Here is a 19,690-nt window from a genome sequence, read left to right as displayed (position 1 = left end):
AGGTGAGGCTTAACTGCAGCTGGGCTCTCTGGGAGAAGATCAGGTCATGAGGGCCGAGCAGTCACTAATAAGGCTTAACAGACTTATAAGCAAGGAGCCAAGAAGCTCATCAATATGACAAATCAGAAAGAAGACTGAGGTCGACCAGCCACAGTGCACATGGCTATACCACTAGGAGGTAAAAGCAGTAAGATCAGGAGGAATTCAAACCATACTCGGCTAAACAGTGAGCTTGAGGCCAGTCTGAAGCCAGACCCTGTTTTCAAAGGAAAAGAAAAAGGAAAAACGAGAAGGGGGGGCGGGGGGGGATTACAACAATAAAAACCGCTGGTAACAGAGCCTAGTGGAGCACTTATGTAGCACACACCAGCACTGCACAAGACATGGTATACTGTCAGGAACCTCTTCCAAATGATGAAATTCTCTTCCCAGGAAATGCCTAGGTCCCTGTAACACCTAGGCACAAAGGACACACTGCCAAAACTATGAAAACATACTAACACTGATGGCTTCCTTTAGTACCATATTCAAGTAAGCGAAGCAGCTCATACACCACGCAGTTCCGTGAAGCCCTCTCCTCACACAGCCCCACTCTACTTCTAACACAGGCAGGAGAAATCAACACAACAGCATGGCATCACTCATCCAAGAGATAAAAACGCACTCGGTCCTAGCACCTACTATCTAGGTGATAACTGATACTCCTTTTGACTGTTTTGTTGTGGGTTTGGGGGTGGGGGCCATCTTGGTTTTGTCTACCCAGTTATGGTTTTTCTCTTTTGTCTTTGTCGTTTTGGAGATGAGGGTTTCCAAACCAGCCCAAATCACCATGGCTGGGTGATAATTGATATTCTTATTACGACTTTCCCCCCCCCCCCCTTCCTTCCTTTATAAAGGGCTCTACTCATGATTTATATAAGAAAAACAGAGCTGCCACATGCTGTCAAGAGCCTTTCATCTGCATTTCCAGACCCAACCACTTTTCCAATGCCTTCAGCACCACCTGCAGGTGGAGAGCCTGAGCTGCAGGTGCTCTGATCGCTTGCTTGGCTGTGAGTGCTGGGATGAAGCCAAGAGGTGAAGCCAAGCAGAGCTTGGCTTGTAAAAAGAGCTGATGACTGGCAGGAGACGGTGAAAGCTGTTATGTCCCTTCTTTCCACAAGTACTAGTCATGCTCACAGGCACTGGTAACTGACCAACTACAACACAGACACTAAGACAAAGTGTCTACTATGGACAGCTCCCAAACCTATACAAGTCCGGTGTACTTTACAGTCTTGCAGAAGCAGCACATGTTTTGTACCTAAATAGGTGGAAATGAAGTGGGCGTTTCAAGCACCCAGGTACTTCTCTGTTCCTTTGTTTCTTCTTTTCCTCGCTCCTGAAGTGGACTTTTACTGTGGTACCCAGTCTGACTGGTCTTAAACTTGCAATTTTTCCACCACAGCCTCTCCTGTGCCACCACCATGCCAGGCTCAGGCTGGGAGACTTCTGACAGCAGGCTGAAACAACAAGACTTAGAGCAACTGGGGCCTATTAGTAAGGGAGATAGCAACAGGGTGACAGCAGATATCCTTCAAATATACCCCTCAGTCACCCCCAAAATACTGTCCCTGTAGCTTTGGGTGAACTCTATATCATTACACATAGGTAAAATATATGCTGCAGCCAGCCATGATGGTACACACCTGCAATTCCAGTATTGGGAGGGTGGAGGCAAGAGGATCACACAAGGTTAAAAACAGCCTGGGCTACACAGCAAGACCCTGTCTCCAAAGCAAAAGCAAAATAAGAAAAATGTTAAAATAATTCTTTAAAAATCTGCCCACAAAATGACTCAGCTGGGTAGGGCACTTGTCACTAAACCTGGTGACCTAAGCTTAGTCCCAGCACCCACACGATGTAAGGAAAGAACATACACACAAAAATAAACATAATGTTTTAAAGCTATTGCCATAAAGCTTTTTTAAGGCAGAGCACTGGTAACAATGCAGGGCCTGAGGCTAGGAATGAAGAAGCACAGTGCAGCCTGGCTAACACAAACGTCTCTCCCATGGCTGTGAGGATTACACAAAACTATCTGAGAGAAGTCATAACTATTCCAAAGGAGAGTTCACTGCCCTGTTTGGTAACTTATGTTCCAAAGACACAAAATGATTGCTTCTCAGCATTTTGACTGTGATGATGAAGTGTTAAACACAGACAAAAAATATGAACTTTAATAACCAGGCACACAGTGGTGCATACCTTTAATCCCTGCAAGGGGAGACAAAGACAGACAGATCTTTGTATTTCAGACCAGCCTGGTCTACATAGAAAGTTCCAAGCCAGCCAGGATTACACAGTGAGAACCTGTATCAAAAAACAAACAAAGGCAGAAACAACAAAAACTCCAAAAAACAGAACACTATATACACTAATAAACAACTTGTAGGAAAAAATGGATGTGCAGAGTATAAATACATTATCATCTTGTCTTTCTTTCCCCCCAGCACTTATGCCAAATTTTGTTAGGCATGTCAAGGGACTTTACAGAAGAGGAGCATCTGTCAATGCTGTGTAGAATCAGCAATGATTCTCTTAACACAGGCCATCAGACAGCAGTCAAACACGGGGGTGCAAGAAGAAAGCAGAATCAAAGCCAGGCATGGTGGCACACACCTGTAATCGAAGAGCTGGAGATAGAAAGAGTCAGGAGTTCAAGGTCATCCTGGGCCATAAGATCTGACTAAAAATTCAAAGGAGGAAAAAAGAAAATAAGAAATCGGTGTTCCAAGCCTCAGGTCCTGGGCAACTGACTGCAGAGTCCTCACAAGGAGAAGTGCTTGAGTAGAGACAGTCACCGTAAGATTCTTCAATTCTTCAACTGACAAAATGACAAACCTTCACATCTACCATGGAGAGCTAATTGGCGGAAGAACTCTGGGATCCAGCTCCAAGTGGAACAAAGAAAAGAACAGCGTTTGACATTCCATTTTCAGATACACAGAAACTGCACCTATAGACTAATGCTTCAACTTGTAATTGATTCGTGGCTCAACTACTGAAAGGTTAGATGTTGCATTTCTAAGCACTGAAAGAAAAGTCAGGTTAGTAGAAGTCTAACCTGAACAGCAGGTAAAAATGTTGGTTTCAGAATCGCATGCAAATCTTCACTCTATACTTACTGCTATGGTAGCTTTCTGACTGGCGCAGTAAGCCAGAATGCAGCTCACTGGTTTAAGAATTTAAAGTAGAGTCCCTACAATAAGGTAGCAATTCTAGTCCATTACTCAAATCAAAAACAAATTTCCACCTTTTTTTTCCTTTTTTTTTTTTGAGGAAGTGTATTTTTTAAAAAGTAAAACAAAATTCTTCATTGTGTTATTTTAAAAGGTAAATATAAAAAATGAGGAGTTGGCCAGACACTATTGTGATGCCAAGAAGTGTTTGCTGACAGGAACCTGATACAGCCATCTCCTGAGACTCTGCCAGATCCTGACCAATACAGACTCGGATGCTCAATGCCCACCACTGGACTGAACACAGGGACCCCAATGGAGGAGCTAGGGGAATGACTGAGGAGCTGAAGGGACCTTATCAATGGTGTCAATGGGAGGGGAGGACCTTGGTCCTGCGAAGCCTTGATACCCCAGTATAGAGGAATGCTAGGGAAGTGAGGCAGGAGTGGGTAGGTGGGTGGGGGAGCACCCTCATAGAAGCAGGGTAAGGGGGAATGGGATAGGGAGTTTGCAGAGGGAAAACCAGGAAAGAAGATAATATTTGAAATGTAAATGAATAAAATATCAAAAAAAAAAAAAAAACTGCTGGGGTGAGCCTGCTTTGGATGTTCGTACATAGGATTAAGACATTTTCTAAGGGCTGGAGAGATGGTTAAGAGCACTGACTGTTCTTCCAGAGGTCCTGAGTTCAATTACCAGCAACCACATGATGGCTCACAACCATCTGTAATGGGATCTGATGCCCTTTCCAGTGTATCTGAAGACAGTTACAGTGTACTCATTTAAATAAAATAAATAAATCTTAAAAAAAAAAAGAAAAAAGACATTTTATAAAAATACAAAGTATGAACTCTTTTTTAAGAAAAGAAAAGAAAAGAAAAGAAAAGACGAGGGGCTGGAGGACGGCTCAGTCAGTATAGTAAAGTGCTTGCCTTTGGAGGCAGAGGCAGGGGCAGGGGCAGGTAGATGTCTGTGAATTTGAGGCCAGCCTGATTTACAGAGTGAATTCCATGTCAACCAGAGCTTCACAGTAAGACCCTATTCTAAAAAATAAATAAATAAATAAATAAATAAATAAAAATTTTTAAAAATTTAAAAAGTGGAAAGATCTGATTTTAACCTCCAAAACTCAAGTCAAAACAAACCAAAATAGTCAGGTACAGTGGAGGTTAATAATCCTAGTCCAGGAGAGGCAGACAAGGGGGACCCTGCAAGGTCACTGTCCACTTAGCCTAGCCAACTTGTTGAAGTTCCAAGGTAATGAGACTCTATCAGACTTTAAAAAATAAAACAAAACAAAACAAGCCCCTGAGGAACAACATCCAAGGCTGTCTTCTGACCACCACATGCACTCATACATACAAGATAACTAAAACAGCCCTTACTTCTGGCTCTGTGAGTCACCATTAATACTGCATTGCTTCTCTAGGGTTTTCAAATTTGGCGTTCAACAGTAAGGTATATACCGTTACTCTTACTTAACATTAATTATACCATGAAACATCTGCATCTGTCGAGAGTTAAGAGGAACAGAATAAGCAGCTAACACTGAAAAGATTTCTGTGAAGGCTGGTGAGACAGCTTGGTGGTCTGATAACCTGAGTTCAATCCCTGCAGTCCAGATGACAGAAAGTCAGAACGAAGCCTTATAACTTGTCCTTTGGCCTCCACACACACACTGTGATACAAGTCCACCTATACATACACTAAAAAAAGAAAAAAAGAAACATAGAGGAGGCATGGTTGTGTGTACCTTTAGTCCAAGCACTGGGAAAGCAAAGGCTAGCCTGGTCTACATAGAAAGGTCCAGGACAGCCAAGGCTATGTAGAGACCCTGTTTCACACAGATGGAAGGATAGATGGATGGACAGACAAATGAATGAATATAGCTTATGAGGGATCTCTAAGCCAGTCCAACATGGGCCACAGTAAACTCCCCAAAACTGGGTGCAGACCCCATCCACAGAATCTCTTCTACTTCAGGGAAGTTTAAACTGATTGATCAGGTCCACTCATGTAGAAAGTCAACTACTACAGACCCTGTGCATAGCTACACAGTACTACTGGACAAGTGTCTGAGTGACTAGAAACTATAGCCTCGCCTCCATGGCAGAGAAAAACTGACTCTCACAGTCCACCTTGGCAATCTTCAAGATCACTTTATAAACAGACAGGCAAATCATGTTCCGTTGTACTTGCTATTTTTCGTTTTTGAGACAGGTCTCACTCTGTAGCCTAGGCTGGCCTCTTACTCTTTATATAGACTAGGCTGGCCCCAAACTTAAGTGATCTTCCTGACTCTACCTCTAAGTGTTGGGATTATAGGTATATGCACATGGAAAAACTTTTCTTAATACCTGAGTTCTACAGCATTGAGAAGAAAACCAAAAAAAAAAAAAAAAAAAAAAAAAAAAAATCAACTAGACCTAGCCAATTGCTGTTATGCATCTTTAATCCACTCAGGAGGCAGAGGCAGGCGGATCTGAGTTCTGGGCCAGCCTGATCTACAGAGCAAGTTCCAGAATAGCCAGGACTACACAGAGAAACCTTGTCTTGAAAGAAAGAAAGAAAGAAAGAAAGAAAGAAAGAAAGAAAGAAAGAAAGAAAGAAAGAAAATAAAGAAAACCTCTGAGGTAAGGGAATTCAACGCTGAGGTCCCTGAAGCACCAGGATGGAAGGCAATCTGGTTCACTAACGTGTCTGAGTGCTGCTTGAGAATAGGAGACTAAGACACGGGCAAGAACAAAGGAATGCGAAGACCAGAAGGAGACACAGGAAGATGGCTGTCTGCAAGCCACTGATAGAAGCCTTCAAACAAACAACCCAGATCATACTTTAATCTGGGGTTTCCAGCCTCCAAAACTATTAAGAAATGAATTTCTATAGTTAACCACCACCCACCAAAACAGAACTGGTATTTTTTCACAAACCACACAAAACAAAACCACTCATAGGCAAACTTAAGCACAGCAGAGAGAGGAGGACACTGCAGGAGATGCTCCTACCTGGGGAGCACAGGAGGGTCCTTAGGGCCTTCAGCAGCACTGCTAACTATTCCTGGAGCTTCTGCCTTCTCCAGGCCATGGGTCACTTTGTGCTCAGGAGCCTGGGGGCCTGGGGGCTCCTCCTTCTCTACTTCCTGAGGCCCACTCAAGTCTGCAGCAGCATCGATCTCTACCTCCTGCACTGGGACCGGCACCGCTTCCTTCTCAGCTTCAGCAGCTGGCAAGGCCTTGGCCTCTTCCTCCTTTTTTCTGATTTTCTCTTCCAGTTCTTTCTTCCTTTTCTCATCATCCTGGCGGGCCATGTGATCAAATGTTTTAAAGACCTAAAAATGAAACAAACATCAATGCAACAATAAGTTCATCTGCAGCCGGGCAGTGGCGGCGCACGCCTTTAATCCCAGCACTCGGGAGGCAGAGGCAGGCGGATTTCTGAGTTCGAGGCCAGCCTGGTCTACAGAGTGAGTTCCAGGACAGCCAGGGATACACAGAGAAACCCTGTCTCATAAATAAATGAATAAATAAATAAGTTCATCTGCACCCTATCAGATCACACCACCACAGTAATATAACAAAATCTTCTAAGTACAAAATTAAATAACAGTGAACCAAAGCAAAATGGAAACACTCTACAACTTCACCAAAAGCTGGTAGGAATCGCTCTTCCTCAAGACGTTTCCAAACTGAAGAAACTCAAAATAAGTCAACTCTAACAACTGTATGTACAAACCTAGAGGATGCAAAACTAGACAGCTTTAGTTGTCATTACTTTTGGGGACCAAGGTGGGAGAAGGGGGAGGTTGTAGCAAGACAGAGTTTCTCTGTGCAGCCCTGGAGGTTCTGGAATTTGCTCTGTAGACCAGGCTGGCCTCAGCGATCTGCCTGCCTCTGTCTTCCCAGTGCTGAGATTAAAGGCCGACACCAGAGCTGTCATTACTTTTGCCAACCTTGCTGGCAACGTGAAGAACACACTCAGGCTGTGGATTCTTGAAGGTGCCAGCAATTCAGGTTTTAAAAGTGAAAGATGAAAATCCACAAGATGCACTCAGGCTTATCAGATTCTTGCCACCACTTCCCCAACTGACAGCTGAGGATACGATGTAGGAGTGAGTACTTGACTCCATAAACACCCACCCTGGGCCTACAGTGTGCAAGGAATAAAAACTCTAAAAAGCAAAAAGATACAAACTCACTCCTATTACCTGGGACTTCTAACACAGGATTTCCCAAGACTGGGGCCTGACAGTCCTCCTTTGGTATGAAGACACACCCTTAACATTTTCCAAGACATCGTCACATCCAGGAAGGTGCTGAGACTATCATGGATGGTCCATACGGCTATAGGGCTGGGGGTGTAGGTCAGCTTGGCTGCTCATGACAGGACAGTGGGTTCTATCTTCAACACTGCACAAGTACAGACTCACTCTGATAGAACTCTATACAGGTGGGGCATCGTGGAACCCTGATGCCCTGGCCGACTGTGGTGAGAACATTTCTAGAGAAAGAAATCTACAGAGGAAGAAGGATCGGGTTCTCAACTGGTCCTTAATGAAGGAGTGTGTCCACCAGAGCTCCAAGAGGCAGTATCACCAAGAAAGAGCAAGACCCCTGCACTAGCCAGAGGTAGTAAGGCTTGAGGAAGTAAGCTGGAACCCGGCTGGGGCACTGAGCACTCACTAACATGTCTGAGCACAACTCGGAAGACAAAAGACAGTGCTAGCTATGCTGTGTGCTTCTACAGTTTCAAAACTCACAAAAATCCTGTGAAGAGCACCACCAACATCCTCAAATGAAGAAAATGCAGGTTCAAGAAGTTACATAAGACACAACAAACAGTAAAAGTCAATCTAGCCAAAATAAATGAACAGACGGACAGACAGACAGAATCCTAAAAGATGTAAAACTGGAGACAAAGGCCAGGTATGGTAGCACACACCTTTAATTCAGCACCCAGGAGGCAGAGGCTAGCCTGATATAAATTGTGACTGATATACAGTGAGTTCCAGCCCAGCCAGGGTGTACAGTCAGACCCTGTTTCAAAAAAAAAAAAAAAAAAAGACAGGGCTGTAGAGATGGCTCAGCGGTAAAGAGCACTCAAGACCTTTGGAAGAGCAGAGTTCAAATCCCAGCAATCACATGGTGGCTCACAACCATCTGTAATGAGATCTGACGCCCTCTTCTGGTGTGGCTGAAGACAGCTACAGTGTGCTTACATATAATAAATAAATCTTGGGACAGGAGCAAGCAGGGCAGGAGCAAGCAGAGGTCCTGAGTTCAATTCCCAGCAACCACATGATGGCTCACAACCATCTGTACAGCTACAGTGTACTCATACACATAAAATAAATAAATAAATCTTTAGAAGAAGAAGACAATGACGACGACAACAACGACAAAACAAAACACTTACAGTCAAAACCCACTTCTAATCTGCTGGTAACCTGAAGGTTTGACTCTCTAGCATCCATGCTACCAGTGTCTGAGTCCTTTGTACTCAAAAGCACTCTATCTATCTCTAACACCTCAAATCTTCAACCTAACTACAAGACGTCAGGCAGTAAAGACTCTCCTTAACCTCAGGGTGCTCCAAACCAAGGCCTGACAGTCCTCAGCCTTCCTGCCACTCCCCTTCCACCTGCCCATCCACACTACCCACTTCTCATGCCACTCCAGAGCTCCAGCTGCCCTATGTTCACAGACTCACCCTAGAGCCAGTGTCCTTGTTGGAATAGATGTCCATTGCCTTCAATACGCCATCTCAGAAGAGAAGAGGGGAACTGACTCCTCTAAGATTTTCCAACAAGTTACAAGAGAAGTGAGAAACAGGTGGCTGCTGACTCCTGTAAGGAACACTTCCACTTAGCCGTGCTTCTTCTCACACTGACTCCAGGAGTCATTGCCTGTACTGACTGACTAAACTACTTTTGTTCTTAACATTTTCTAATAGTAGCCGGGCGTGGCGGCGCATGCCTTTAATCCCAACACTTGGGAGGCAGAAGCAGGAGGATTTCTGAGTTCGAGGCCAGCCTGGTCTAAAGAGTGAGTTCCAGGACAGCCAGGGCTACACAGAGAAACCCTGTCTTGAAAAATAAAAACAAAACAATAAAAAAATATTTTCTAATACTAATGAACAGAACAAAATCTCCACTCGCTTCACTCGTGCTCTAAACCCTGAGAAGGGAAACCGTCAGCCAGCCTCTGCCAGCAGCACTGCACTTGTTTGCTTTCTGTGGCTGTATAAAACACACCATGATCACAAACAACCTGGGGAGGAAAGGGTTTACATGGCTTAAAGGATCCAGTCCATCATCGGGTGAAGCCAAGGCAGGAACTTGAAGCAAGAACTAAAGCAGAGACTACGGAGGAATGACACCTACTAACTCACGCACCCTGCTTTCTTATACACCCCATACAACCTGCCCAGGGATGGCACTGCCCACAGTGGGCCCTCCCACATCAATCATTAATCAAGAAAATGCCCCACAGACTTGTGTACAGGGCAATCTGATGAAGGCAATTCCTGGGTTGAGATTATGTCTTTCTAGATGCCTTGGTCTCGGTTTGTATTATGTTGACGTAAAGAAGCACATACAGCAGCAGCCTCCTCCCCAAGACCTCGGCAGAGAGCTCCCAAGCTCCACAGAAACCATCCAAACCACTCCTGCTGTTCACAGAGACCCTGGACAGCAACCACACTTTGAGAGAGGAAGTCACAGGAACAGAAAAAGCAGTAAATGAGTAGAAAAGATACCAAAACCCTTACCAATATACTAAACATAGCTTACAAGCCTCTTGCAAAGGTTTTCAGTAAATTAAAAAAATAAAAAGCAGATCCTCGGGGGACTTACTATGATCTACCTGATGAAAATAGTATTCAAGTGTATACATAGTAAAAGTCTCTTGGTTGGCTGGATGTGGTGGCGCACGCCTTTAGTCCCAGCACTCAAGAAGCAGAGGCAGGCAGACGTCTTTGAATATGAGGCCAGCCTGATCTAAATAGTAGGTTCCAAGCCAGTCAAGGCTACATGGTGAGACCTTTTCTCAGAAAAAAAAAAAAAAAAAATCCAAACCCGACAACAACTTATAAGCCTCTGTTTCTCATGGCCCAAATCAGTGTATAGCGGGGACCCAATAAATACTTGCTGGAAAATAGAAACTGAGCCAGGCAGTGGTGGCACACGCCTTTATTTAATGTCGGCGCTCAGAAGGCTGAGGCAGGCGGATCTCTGTGAGTTCGAGGCCAGTCTGGACTACAAAGCAAGTTTCAGGATAGCCAAAGCTACACAGAGAAACCTTGTCTTCAACCCCCCACCCCACAAAAGAAAGAAACTGAGAAGATAAAAAGGCTCTCGGTCAAGGCTGATGGTTGAGAACCACCTGGGGCTGGAGAAAGGATGAGAACAAACAACTCTTAAACCTGTACTTGGGACTGTACCCTTGGCTGCGGTAGAACCCAATGCCCCTTACGGTGACTGTTCCCCAGCTGTCCTCTACACTGGGCTCTTCTTCAGACTTCTCAGTCCCTCCCTCCATCTCCTGCAAGATCCAGTCCTACCATTCCAACAGCTCCGAAGCCAGAACCTGTCTGCAATCTCAAATTCAACTTATCTAAAACTTTCCCACCCCCAAATCCAAGTGACAGTACAGTTAATGACCTCACTCTTCCAGTCACCCAGATTTGGAACCTTGGAATATTTGGTTGACCCTGTCCCTTCCTCGGCTCCCTACCTCCCATAGCATGGGCACCACACTGTAACCTATAGAGCTATCTTAACCTTTCAGAGGTAGCTGTTTTATAAAGTTGTAAGATAAGTGCATCTATCTTGCCTTTATCACTTCATCAGACAAACAAGAACCAACCTCTCATATTGTGTTAAAGCTAAAATAAGATGTTATACAGAAGAAATTCAAATGCCAGCCAGCCACTGGGATATACTCTTTCCTCCCCCAAACCTTTCATAACCAAAGCAAAAGTCCTCACCGTACCATGGAGCGGCTAAAGGACAGGGCAAAAGGATTTGGAATTAGAAAACTGAAGTCCTGAGTTGCAGGAAACAGAGTGTAGTTCTTGTTGTCATCTAACCTTGTTGAACTACTACGTCAGATTCAGGGAGCATGAAGATCAGGTGGCAAGATTTCATTATAAAAAAACCCAAGGTTCCATTTCAGCCACCTCTCACACTCTCCAATTACTCGAATGGCACTTGGGCCACTGATAAGGCCGAGCTACCCCAGGAAGTCATCAGTTTCCATTCTGAAACTGAAACGCAGTGGTCACCTCGTGGCCACTATGTTACGAGTTACTAGAACATTCTAAGCTTTGGCTTCTTCCACTGAGAGAAACTGAAGAAAATAACCCCTGACAAGCCCACAGAACAGATTAAGACGGAAGGTAAGCCAGGTGTTGTCAATGTGTGTCTTTAATCCTAGGCAGATATCTGAGGTTGATACCAGAGTCAGTTCCAGGACTTCAGGGCTACACAGGAAAGCCCTGTCTGGGGCTGATGCAGGGGTCAACAAACAGCAAAGGTGACATGAAGCACTTTATAGGTACTAACTAGTGAATCAGACTCTACACGCTCCTCAAAACCTACTTCAAAGTCTCCTACAAAACTGTCTCAATTTCCTAACTACCACTTCTACCACTTCCTTCCAAAGAGCTCTACCACACAGAGAACTAGCAGAGCTCTCTATTAGTGTCTGTGTTTTATTCTCTGAACGGTGTCAAAAGTAGACAGACCATTATTTAAATATCCATACCATCAGAGTCTATATTGCAGCTGAGAGTGTTAAATATATTCATTAAATGTTTGCTTATTACTAACTCAACAATGTCAACAATCCCAGCGCCGGAACGTCGAAAAGGAGGACCATAAGTTCGAAGCCATCCTGATCTACCTGGCAAGTTCCAAGTCAACCAGGGCTACACAGCAAGATCTTGTCTCGAAAGAAAACTGTTTTTAAAAAGGTGTCCAAACAACTTCAGTCAGTCATTAGTAACGCTTCAAAAACAATAAATATAACCTAGGACATATAAATTTTAATCCAAATGCAAATTTCGTAAACATTACAATTGTCCACCAACTTAGTAAGTCACTGGCAAGAGGCCACACCCACCAATCAATACATACCAGTCATTCCTGCCACCTCCGAGCCCGGGAATTCTGAAATCTACTAGTTTCTCCCGCTGCGAAAGCCCTCCTCCTACAGCCTACACGGTTTGAACCCTGCCTAACAAGCCCCTTGCACCGTTCTGGAGATGCCCACAGGGCGCTGGGAGGCCCTCAAAACCAGGCTGACAGGTCCAACACCTAAGCATCTCCCGCACAAACCCAGCCTGTACCCAAAGAAGCGCATTCCTGCCAACCGATCCGTGGGTCAGATAACGCCTGGCCATTTACTCAAATCACCTGGTGGCACCCCAGAGAGAATCACAAACCCTGAAGGGTGGGCTACGGAGTGGCGCAGTTCCCAGACGTAGGACGCGAGCCGGGGCACCTCTGGCGCCGGGAGGTGGAACTGGGGTAAGGACCTGCTGGACCCCAACGGCCCGCCGCCACTCTCCACCTCACCTGCAGCACCAGGGCCTGTGCGGCCCCGGGCGGGAAGCCCATGCGGTCCGAAGGGTGGCGCAGCAGGCGGTAGAAGTCGGTCTTGCGGTAGAGAAAGCCGAAGAGCACGCGCAGAAAGTCCTGGACATTGCCCACGTGCTGCAGGATGCCCAACAGGGCCTGGTCATAAAGCTCAGCAGCCCCGGGCTCCATGGCTCTGCTGCCCGAGGGACGCGAACACAGTGGGCACCGCCTCACACCGGCTGATTGGCCACTTCCGGCGTGCGCGCCTAACGGCTCCCCCGGACAGCGAAGACGCGGAACTTCCGGTCCGCGCTTGTTACTACCCGCAGTAACCGATCGTCGTTCTTGCCGCTCTGCTGGCTCTCCTCTTGCCTAAAGGAGATTGGTATGCGCTCAGAACGGTTCCTACATGCAAGAATAACCATAGTCACGGTGCGGAGAGCGTTTGCCAACCATGTTTGAAGAGGGCGGAAGCATTGTGGTGACGGCCACTTGACGTAGCCCCTGGAGGTGTCACGTGGTCTGGGAGCCTTTCTTCTTTCTGGATTGAATTCCTGCGTAGGTGTCTGGTGCGCCTTCTTATAATACCACATTTTGTTTGTTAGCGGAGGGAACGGAAAAGGAATATTGTAGAGTTGTATGGAATTCCTATTAATAACAGAGCTATGAGTGAAACTCAGAAGGTTGCACCAGATTTCAAGGTGATTTGAAAGGACAAGAAAAGTGTGAAAAGCTCAGTGAAGGAAAAAAAGAAGTATGATACTGTAAATATGTGTGTATCCGTATGTATAGCATGTGTGCACGTTACTAATAAGTGCATATAGACATTTTAAGAAAACGTTTATGTAAAATTGACAATCAATCTGTGGTTTATACCTGTAATCCCGGCATCCAAATCATGGCCAACCTGGGCTATAGAGTCAAACCCTGTCTCAGAAGAGGGTTGAGGAGAGACGAAAGACAGACAGACTAGGATCATATGCTAGGTCACAAACCGAAGACAAATGGCTGAGATGCCTAATAAAATATCAAAGCAGACTCTAGCCACCAGTCTCCCTCAGTACCTTCTGGTACAGGATCCTTCTGGCTGGCATACTAATCCTGACCTCTATCCTAAACTTCTCCAGTCCAGAGTCTGAGCTGGCCTTTTCCTCCCCAAGCTTCTCTGATTCCTATATAACCCATCCATTTTGGTTATGAGGTCCTTTTTATCCTTTGGCCTCTTGGTCTCCTGGCCTCTTGACTCCAGGTCTCTTCTACCCTCTCCCCTAACCCTTCTCACATGGCCCAGCTCATTCTACAGCCACTTCAACCCTGAATTCTCCCAGATGCCTCTGCTTCTGTCTGTACGCTCCCTCCTGTCTACAATAAACCTCCTCCACTATACCTAGAAGCCATCATGTCCTCCTTTTTGTTTCTTTTCTTCATTCAATGTAGCTAAATTGGTAGAGTGTGTGACTAATGTGTCCTGAGTGTTGTATAAACTGTGTAGTAACCCACATGTGTGACTAATGTGTCCTGAATGTTGTATAAACTGTGTAGTAGCCCATACCTGTAAACCTAGCACTGGGAAGGTGGAAACAGAACCAGAAATGTTTATTCATCCACATAGCCAGTTCAAGACCAACTTGGACTCTACAAGGAGATCCTGACCAGAAAAAAATAAAACAACAACAACAAAAAAGATTTTAATGAATTTCATCTCTACTAGACTAACTAACATCTACAAATTAACTTTTTTTAAAGACATTGTCTCACTCTGCAGCCTTGGCTGACCTGGAACTCGCTGTATAGACCAAACTGTCCTCAAATTCACAGAAATATGCCTGTTTCTGCCTGCCAAGTGCAGAAGTAAAGATATATACCACCACACAGAGCAAAATACTGATTTTACTTTTGTTTTCTTGTAGTTCTAGGAGACAAACTCAGGGTCTTGAACATGTTAGGAAAATGCTTTTCCAGTAAGAGACATTCCAGGCTTAACAAATAACTTAATAGTGTTGGGCCTTAGCAAATTTTAAGTAAAGGCATACAGATAAATTGATGTAAAGTACTGATTTAAATTTTTTTCAACTTAAAATTTATGATCCTGCTCTTGGAAGGCAGAGGCAGGCAGATTTCTGAGTTCGAGGCCAGCCTGATCTACAGAGTAAGTTCCAGGACGGCCAGAGCTACACAGAGAAACCCTGTGTCAAAAAAAAAAAAAAAGAATTTATGATCTTAAATTTTGTTTCAAGAACCCATGGAGCTACCGCCATGGCTCAGACAGTTGGTGGTGGCACACACCTTTAATACCAGTGAGGTAGGCAGATCTCTATGAATTCAAGGCCAGCCTGGTCTACCAAGAGAGTTCAGGACAGCCAGGGTTACATGGAGAAATCCTGTCTCAGAAAAACAAAAACAAAGGACACTGGCTGATATTCCAGAGGACCCAGATTTGATTCCCAGCACCCACATGGTGGCTCACAATCATCTATAAACCCAGGGAATCTGCTACCCTCTTCTGATGTTAGAGGACACCGCATGCACATATGATGTACATACATGCCTAGAGGCAAAACACCCTTACACAGACGATGAGAAAATTTTGTTGACAATCCAAACAGTTTTTATGTTTTATTCATCATTATTTACTATACTGAAAGTTAATGCTTAAATTTATTAATTTGCAAATAACCATACACACCACATGTCAGTGTCAGGGTCTGAGACTTGCCACACAAACCATACGTACACCAATTTCAGTTAAACAGGAATAGTTTACTGAACACACAGCATAATACTGGACATCTAGGTCCACAAGAAGGAAAAACCTAACTGTGGCACCAGCCGATCCTCAGGGCAGGCTTTTTATAGGAAAAACCAGGTTCAAAAGTTCAAAGGCGGGGCTGGAGAGATGGCTCAGTGGTTAAGAGCGCCGACTGCTCTTCTGAAGGTCCCAAGTTCCAATCCCAGCAACCACATGGTGGCTCACAACCATCTATAATGAGATCTGATGCTGTCTTCTGGAGCGTCTGAAGACAGCAACAATGTACTTACATATAATAAATAAATCTTAAAAAAAAAAAAAAAGTTCAAAGGCAAGCAGTGAAGTGGTACAGCAGTTTTGTCTAACTAGATAAAGTATTATCAGCCAACCTGTAAGCTGAGTGGTCCTAACTGAGGTAAGAAGGGTGGTGGACAGGTACTGAGCAAGGGAATTTCAGAACATTGAGATAACAGGGTACAAGTGATTCAGCCATAACTGTATGGCTTATTAGTAACATTCCTTAGTGTCAGCAATGGATGATTACTTCTGGGAAGTAGAGTCTGAGAACCTGAACGTAATTTCACCTTATGACCAAAATGGAGACTGAATACAAAATTGCTACTGCTATGTTAAAAGGAGCAGGCCTCAACAGGTAACATATTTTTAAAAAGAATATCTTCTGTCTCAAAAAAAAACAACAACAACAAAAAAAAAGATTATCTTTGGGCTGGAGAGATGACTGTTAAGGCCGTTAAAGGCTAGGCTCACAACCAAAAATATAAAATGGATATTTTTTTTTTGACAATTAAATGCATATATACGATGTATCTTGACCCTATGAACCACAATTCCTACATTCCAAACCCCCAATATGACCCCCTCCGACCTCATTTCCTTTTTTTATGTAATTCACTGAATCAGTGCTGCTTGCTGTCAACAGTCTTTTAAAAAGAAATAATGTGAATGCTAAAGAAAAGACTTTCTGGCGAAGAGCACTTGCTAATGGCAGGAATCCCCTTTGCCCACTCTTCTACCATTCAGGGAGGAAGGGTCTCTCAGTCAAATACAAAGTTCGCTGCTTTAGCTGGTCATGCCAGCCAGCTTTCTCTGCTGATCTCGTCTCTGCCTTCTGAGGCTGGAATTATAGGCAACCACACCCATTGATCATTGATTGGTTCTTGGGGATCCAAGTTCTAGTCCTCACACTTGCATGGCAAGTGCTTTAACCACCGAGGAATCTTCCCAGCCACTTTGAATAATTCTTTACTATCTACATGGTATCATAGGGAAGAGAGCAGAAATCAGCCATAGTGGTACACACCTGGCATGCTAACACTTGTATGCAGAGGCAGAAGGATTAGAACTTGAATGCCAACAGTAGCTACATAGAGACTTTAAGGCCAGCCTGAACCACATGACACCCTCTCTCCAAAACAAACAAACAAAAGCAAAGAAGAGAGAAAGAACAGAGTCTGCCTCTGGAATAGGGACATCAAGGAAGGAGAAATAGGGTACAAAATAGAAGGAAAGGGTACTACTGAATGCATTTGCATTAACTACACACTCAAAAAAGTAAATAAAGGCCGGGCTTGGTGGTGCACGCCTTTAATCCCAGCACTTGGGAGGCAGAGGCCAGCCTGGTCTACAGAGTGAGTTCCAGGACAGCCAGGGCTACACAGAGAAACCCTGTCTTGAAAAAAAAAAAAAAAAAAAAAAACCAAAAAAAGTAAATAAAATTAGTGGGAGCCGGGAATGGTGGCACACAGATTTAACTCTAGTATTTAGGAGGCAGAGACAAGCTGATTTCTGTGAATTGAAGGCCAGCCAGGTCTATACAGCAAGTGGCAGGCCCACTGAGGCTAAATACAGTGAGTTATTTGTCTAAAAGAAAAGAAAATAAGCAATAATTAAACAAATCAATAAATAATAAAGTTAGTAGTCTGATGGGGTGGCTTATGGTTAAAGTTCCAGCACTTGGAAGGTTGAGACAGGAAGAGTATCAAGACCAGCCTGAGCTACAAAGTGAGTCCCACTTACCACCAGGAAGGAAGGAAGGAAGGAAGGAAGGAAGGAAGGAAGGAAGGAAGGAAGGAAGGAAGGAAGGAAGGAAGGGGAAAGGAAAAGAAAGAAGGAAGGACCTAAAAATAGTGAGAAGCTAAAGATAACTTTACAGCATAGCAAACATGCTACCATATATTTTCCCAGCATTTGAAAACTGTGATCATACAAAAACCTACAAAGAAATGTTCATTGCCTTCCTCATAACTACAAAAATTAGAAGCAGCCAAGCGTCTGCCAAGAGAATGGTTCATGAAAGGAAATACTATTTAGCAACAAGAAGGAATGAGCTATCAAGCACCAATAAAAGGGGAGCTTATCTTTTTTATTAACTGCTGTGTGTGTGTGTGTGTGTGTGTGTGTGTGTGTGTGTGTGTTAAATAAATACATTTGTGATACTGTGCATTCCCTCATACAGATGGAGGCCAGAAGTCACATCAGGTGTCTCTCTCAATTATTCTCCACTGGTTGGTTGGTTTGGTTCTTTTTGAGACAGGGTTTCTCTGTGTAGCCCTGGCTGTCCTGGAACTCACTCTGTAGACCAGCATGGCCTCAAACTCAGAGATCCGCCTGCCTCTGCCTCCCAAGTGTTGGGATTAAAAGCATGTGCCACCACTGCCCAGCTTGGTTTTTATTTTGTTTTGGTTTTGGTTTGTTGGGGAGTAGGGGGCAGGTCTTTCAACTGCACTTGGATTTGGCTCCACTGAATGAGAGCAAGTCCTGGGATCCTCTTCCTCTGCCTCTGGAGCACTGGGATCGTAAGCATATGCTGTCACACAGGCTTTTTCCATGGATGCTGGGGATCTGAACTCAGCTCCTCATGTTTGGACAGGAAGCACTTTAGTAACTGAGCAACCTCCCCAGCCTCCTTTAGCCAGAGATGTTGTTTCCCATGGGACAGTTATCCACATACTCACTGCACTAATTTGTCTCTTTGTGTATTCTTGATTTTAGTCCTCGCATGTTGAACGTAGGGCAAACGTTTTTTCAGACCACTATGCATTTTCCAGCTTACTTTTGGATTTTGGTTTGTTTATTTTGGTTTGTATTACAGAGGGTTCCTATTTGAATATGTGTGGGGCATTGGGCTATACAAAGACAGGCTGGTCTCCAGTTGAGCTGAGGTCTGAACCCCAAAGTCATAATTCACCTTCATGACACGGCAGGCGTTCCCTTATGCTCCTGGAACTCTGGCTCCTGCCTAAGCTACCATCCCCCACAGCCCCCACAAGAGAAGCATGGTCAGTAGTCACTTAGGCAATGGCCCAAGCTTCTGACCTTCAGACTAAACTCCTCCCCAGTTACCTAGCAACAGTGAAGACCATAAAAAGGGCTGTTCAGCCCCACCTCGCTCTCTTGCTCCTCTTACTTGTCTCTCTTACTTGTCTTCTTCTTACCCCTCACTCTTACCCTCTCTCTCCCCTCTCTTTGTCTTCTCCTCTCTCCTCTCTCTTTGTCTTCTTCTTTCCTCTCTCCCTCTTACTCTTTCTCTCTAGCTCTCTCTAGCGCTCTCTCTCTCTCTCTCTCTCTCTCCCTGCCTTTCTATAATAAAGCTCTTAAACCATAGAGAGTCTCTGCTCCATCAAGGCTGCACGCACTCTCACAGGTGTTGGGAACCTCTTCCCTCATCCCTCTCTCCTATAACCCTGGTGGCTTTAGCAAAGTAGCTCTAGGGTCCCCAGGTAGGGCAGTTATTGTCACTGGAAGTGGTAACATCTAGGGACAAGGTTGGGGCTCTTGCTCTCTGTCCTTTTCAGTACTGAGGATGGCAGGTGACAGACACCACATGTACACGAGGCTGCCATGCTGCTGCTCCAGCAGTGAGCTACAGCCCCATCCCAGAACGGAGACTTTATTAATATGTTGTTACCTTCTGGGGGCTAGGGATGCCACTGCATGGATGTAGAGGTAAGAGGAGCCCCTCCAAGAGTTGGTTCCGTCCTCCCATCATATGAGTTCCAGGGGGTCAAACTTAAGATTGATGCCAATCACCTTTTAACCACTGAACCATCTCACTGGCCCTAAAGATGTTTTCTTTAAATCATTTTTAGATGTATTTGTTTGTTTTGTGTGTATCAGTGTCTT

The 19,690-nt window shown here is 44.6% G+C and overlaps 1 protein-coding gene across 2 annotated transcripts in view; it reads right to left on the bottom strand.

Annotated features, from left to right (window-relative positions):
- Window positions 1-13,266, bottom strand: part of Nudcd3 (NudC domain containing 3) — an 88,212-nt gene extending 74,946 nt beyond the window's left edge. The window contains exons 1-2 of one of the 2 annotated variants that reach the window (XM_085829122.1): window positions 12,796-13,266; window positions 6,227-6,549 (exon numbers count right to left, since the gene is read on the bottom strand). In XM_085829122.1, coding sequence (XP_085685248.1) covers window positions 6,227-6,549; window positions 12,796-12,987 — 515 coding nt within the window. In that variant the 5' untranslated portion in view covers window positions 12,988-13,266. The remainder of the gene's footprint in view (window positions 1-6,226; window positions 6,550-12,795) is intronic. The other variant, XM_021176702.3, reaches the window with a different exon arrangement.
- Between the last annotated feature and the right edge of the window lie 6,424 nt (window positions 13,267-19,690).

Source organism: Mus caroli, unplaced genomic scaffold, assembly GCF_978045245.1.
Source record: "Mus caroli unplaced genomic scaffold, Mus_caroli_1 scaffold_13, whole genome shotgun sequence".
NCBI lineage: Eukaryota > Metazoa > Chordata > Mammalia > Rodentia > Muridae > Mus > Mus caroli.
The sequence above is the reverse complement of the archived record's forward strand: the minus strand, read 5'-3'. Positions and strand labels throughout refer to the sequence as shown.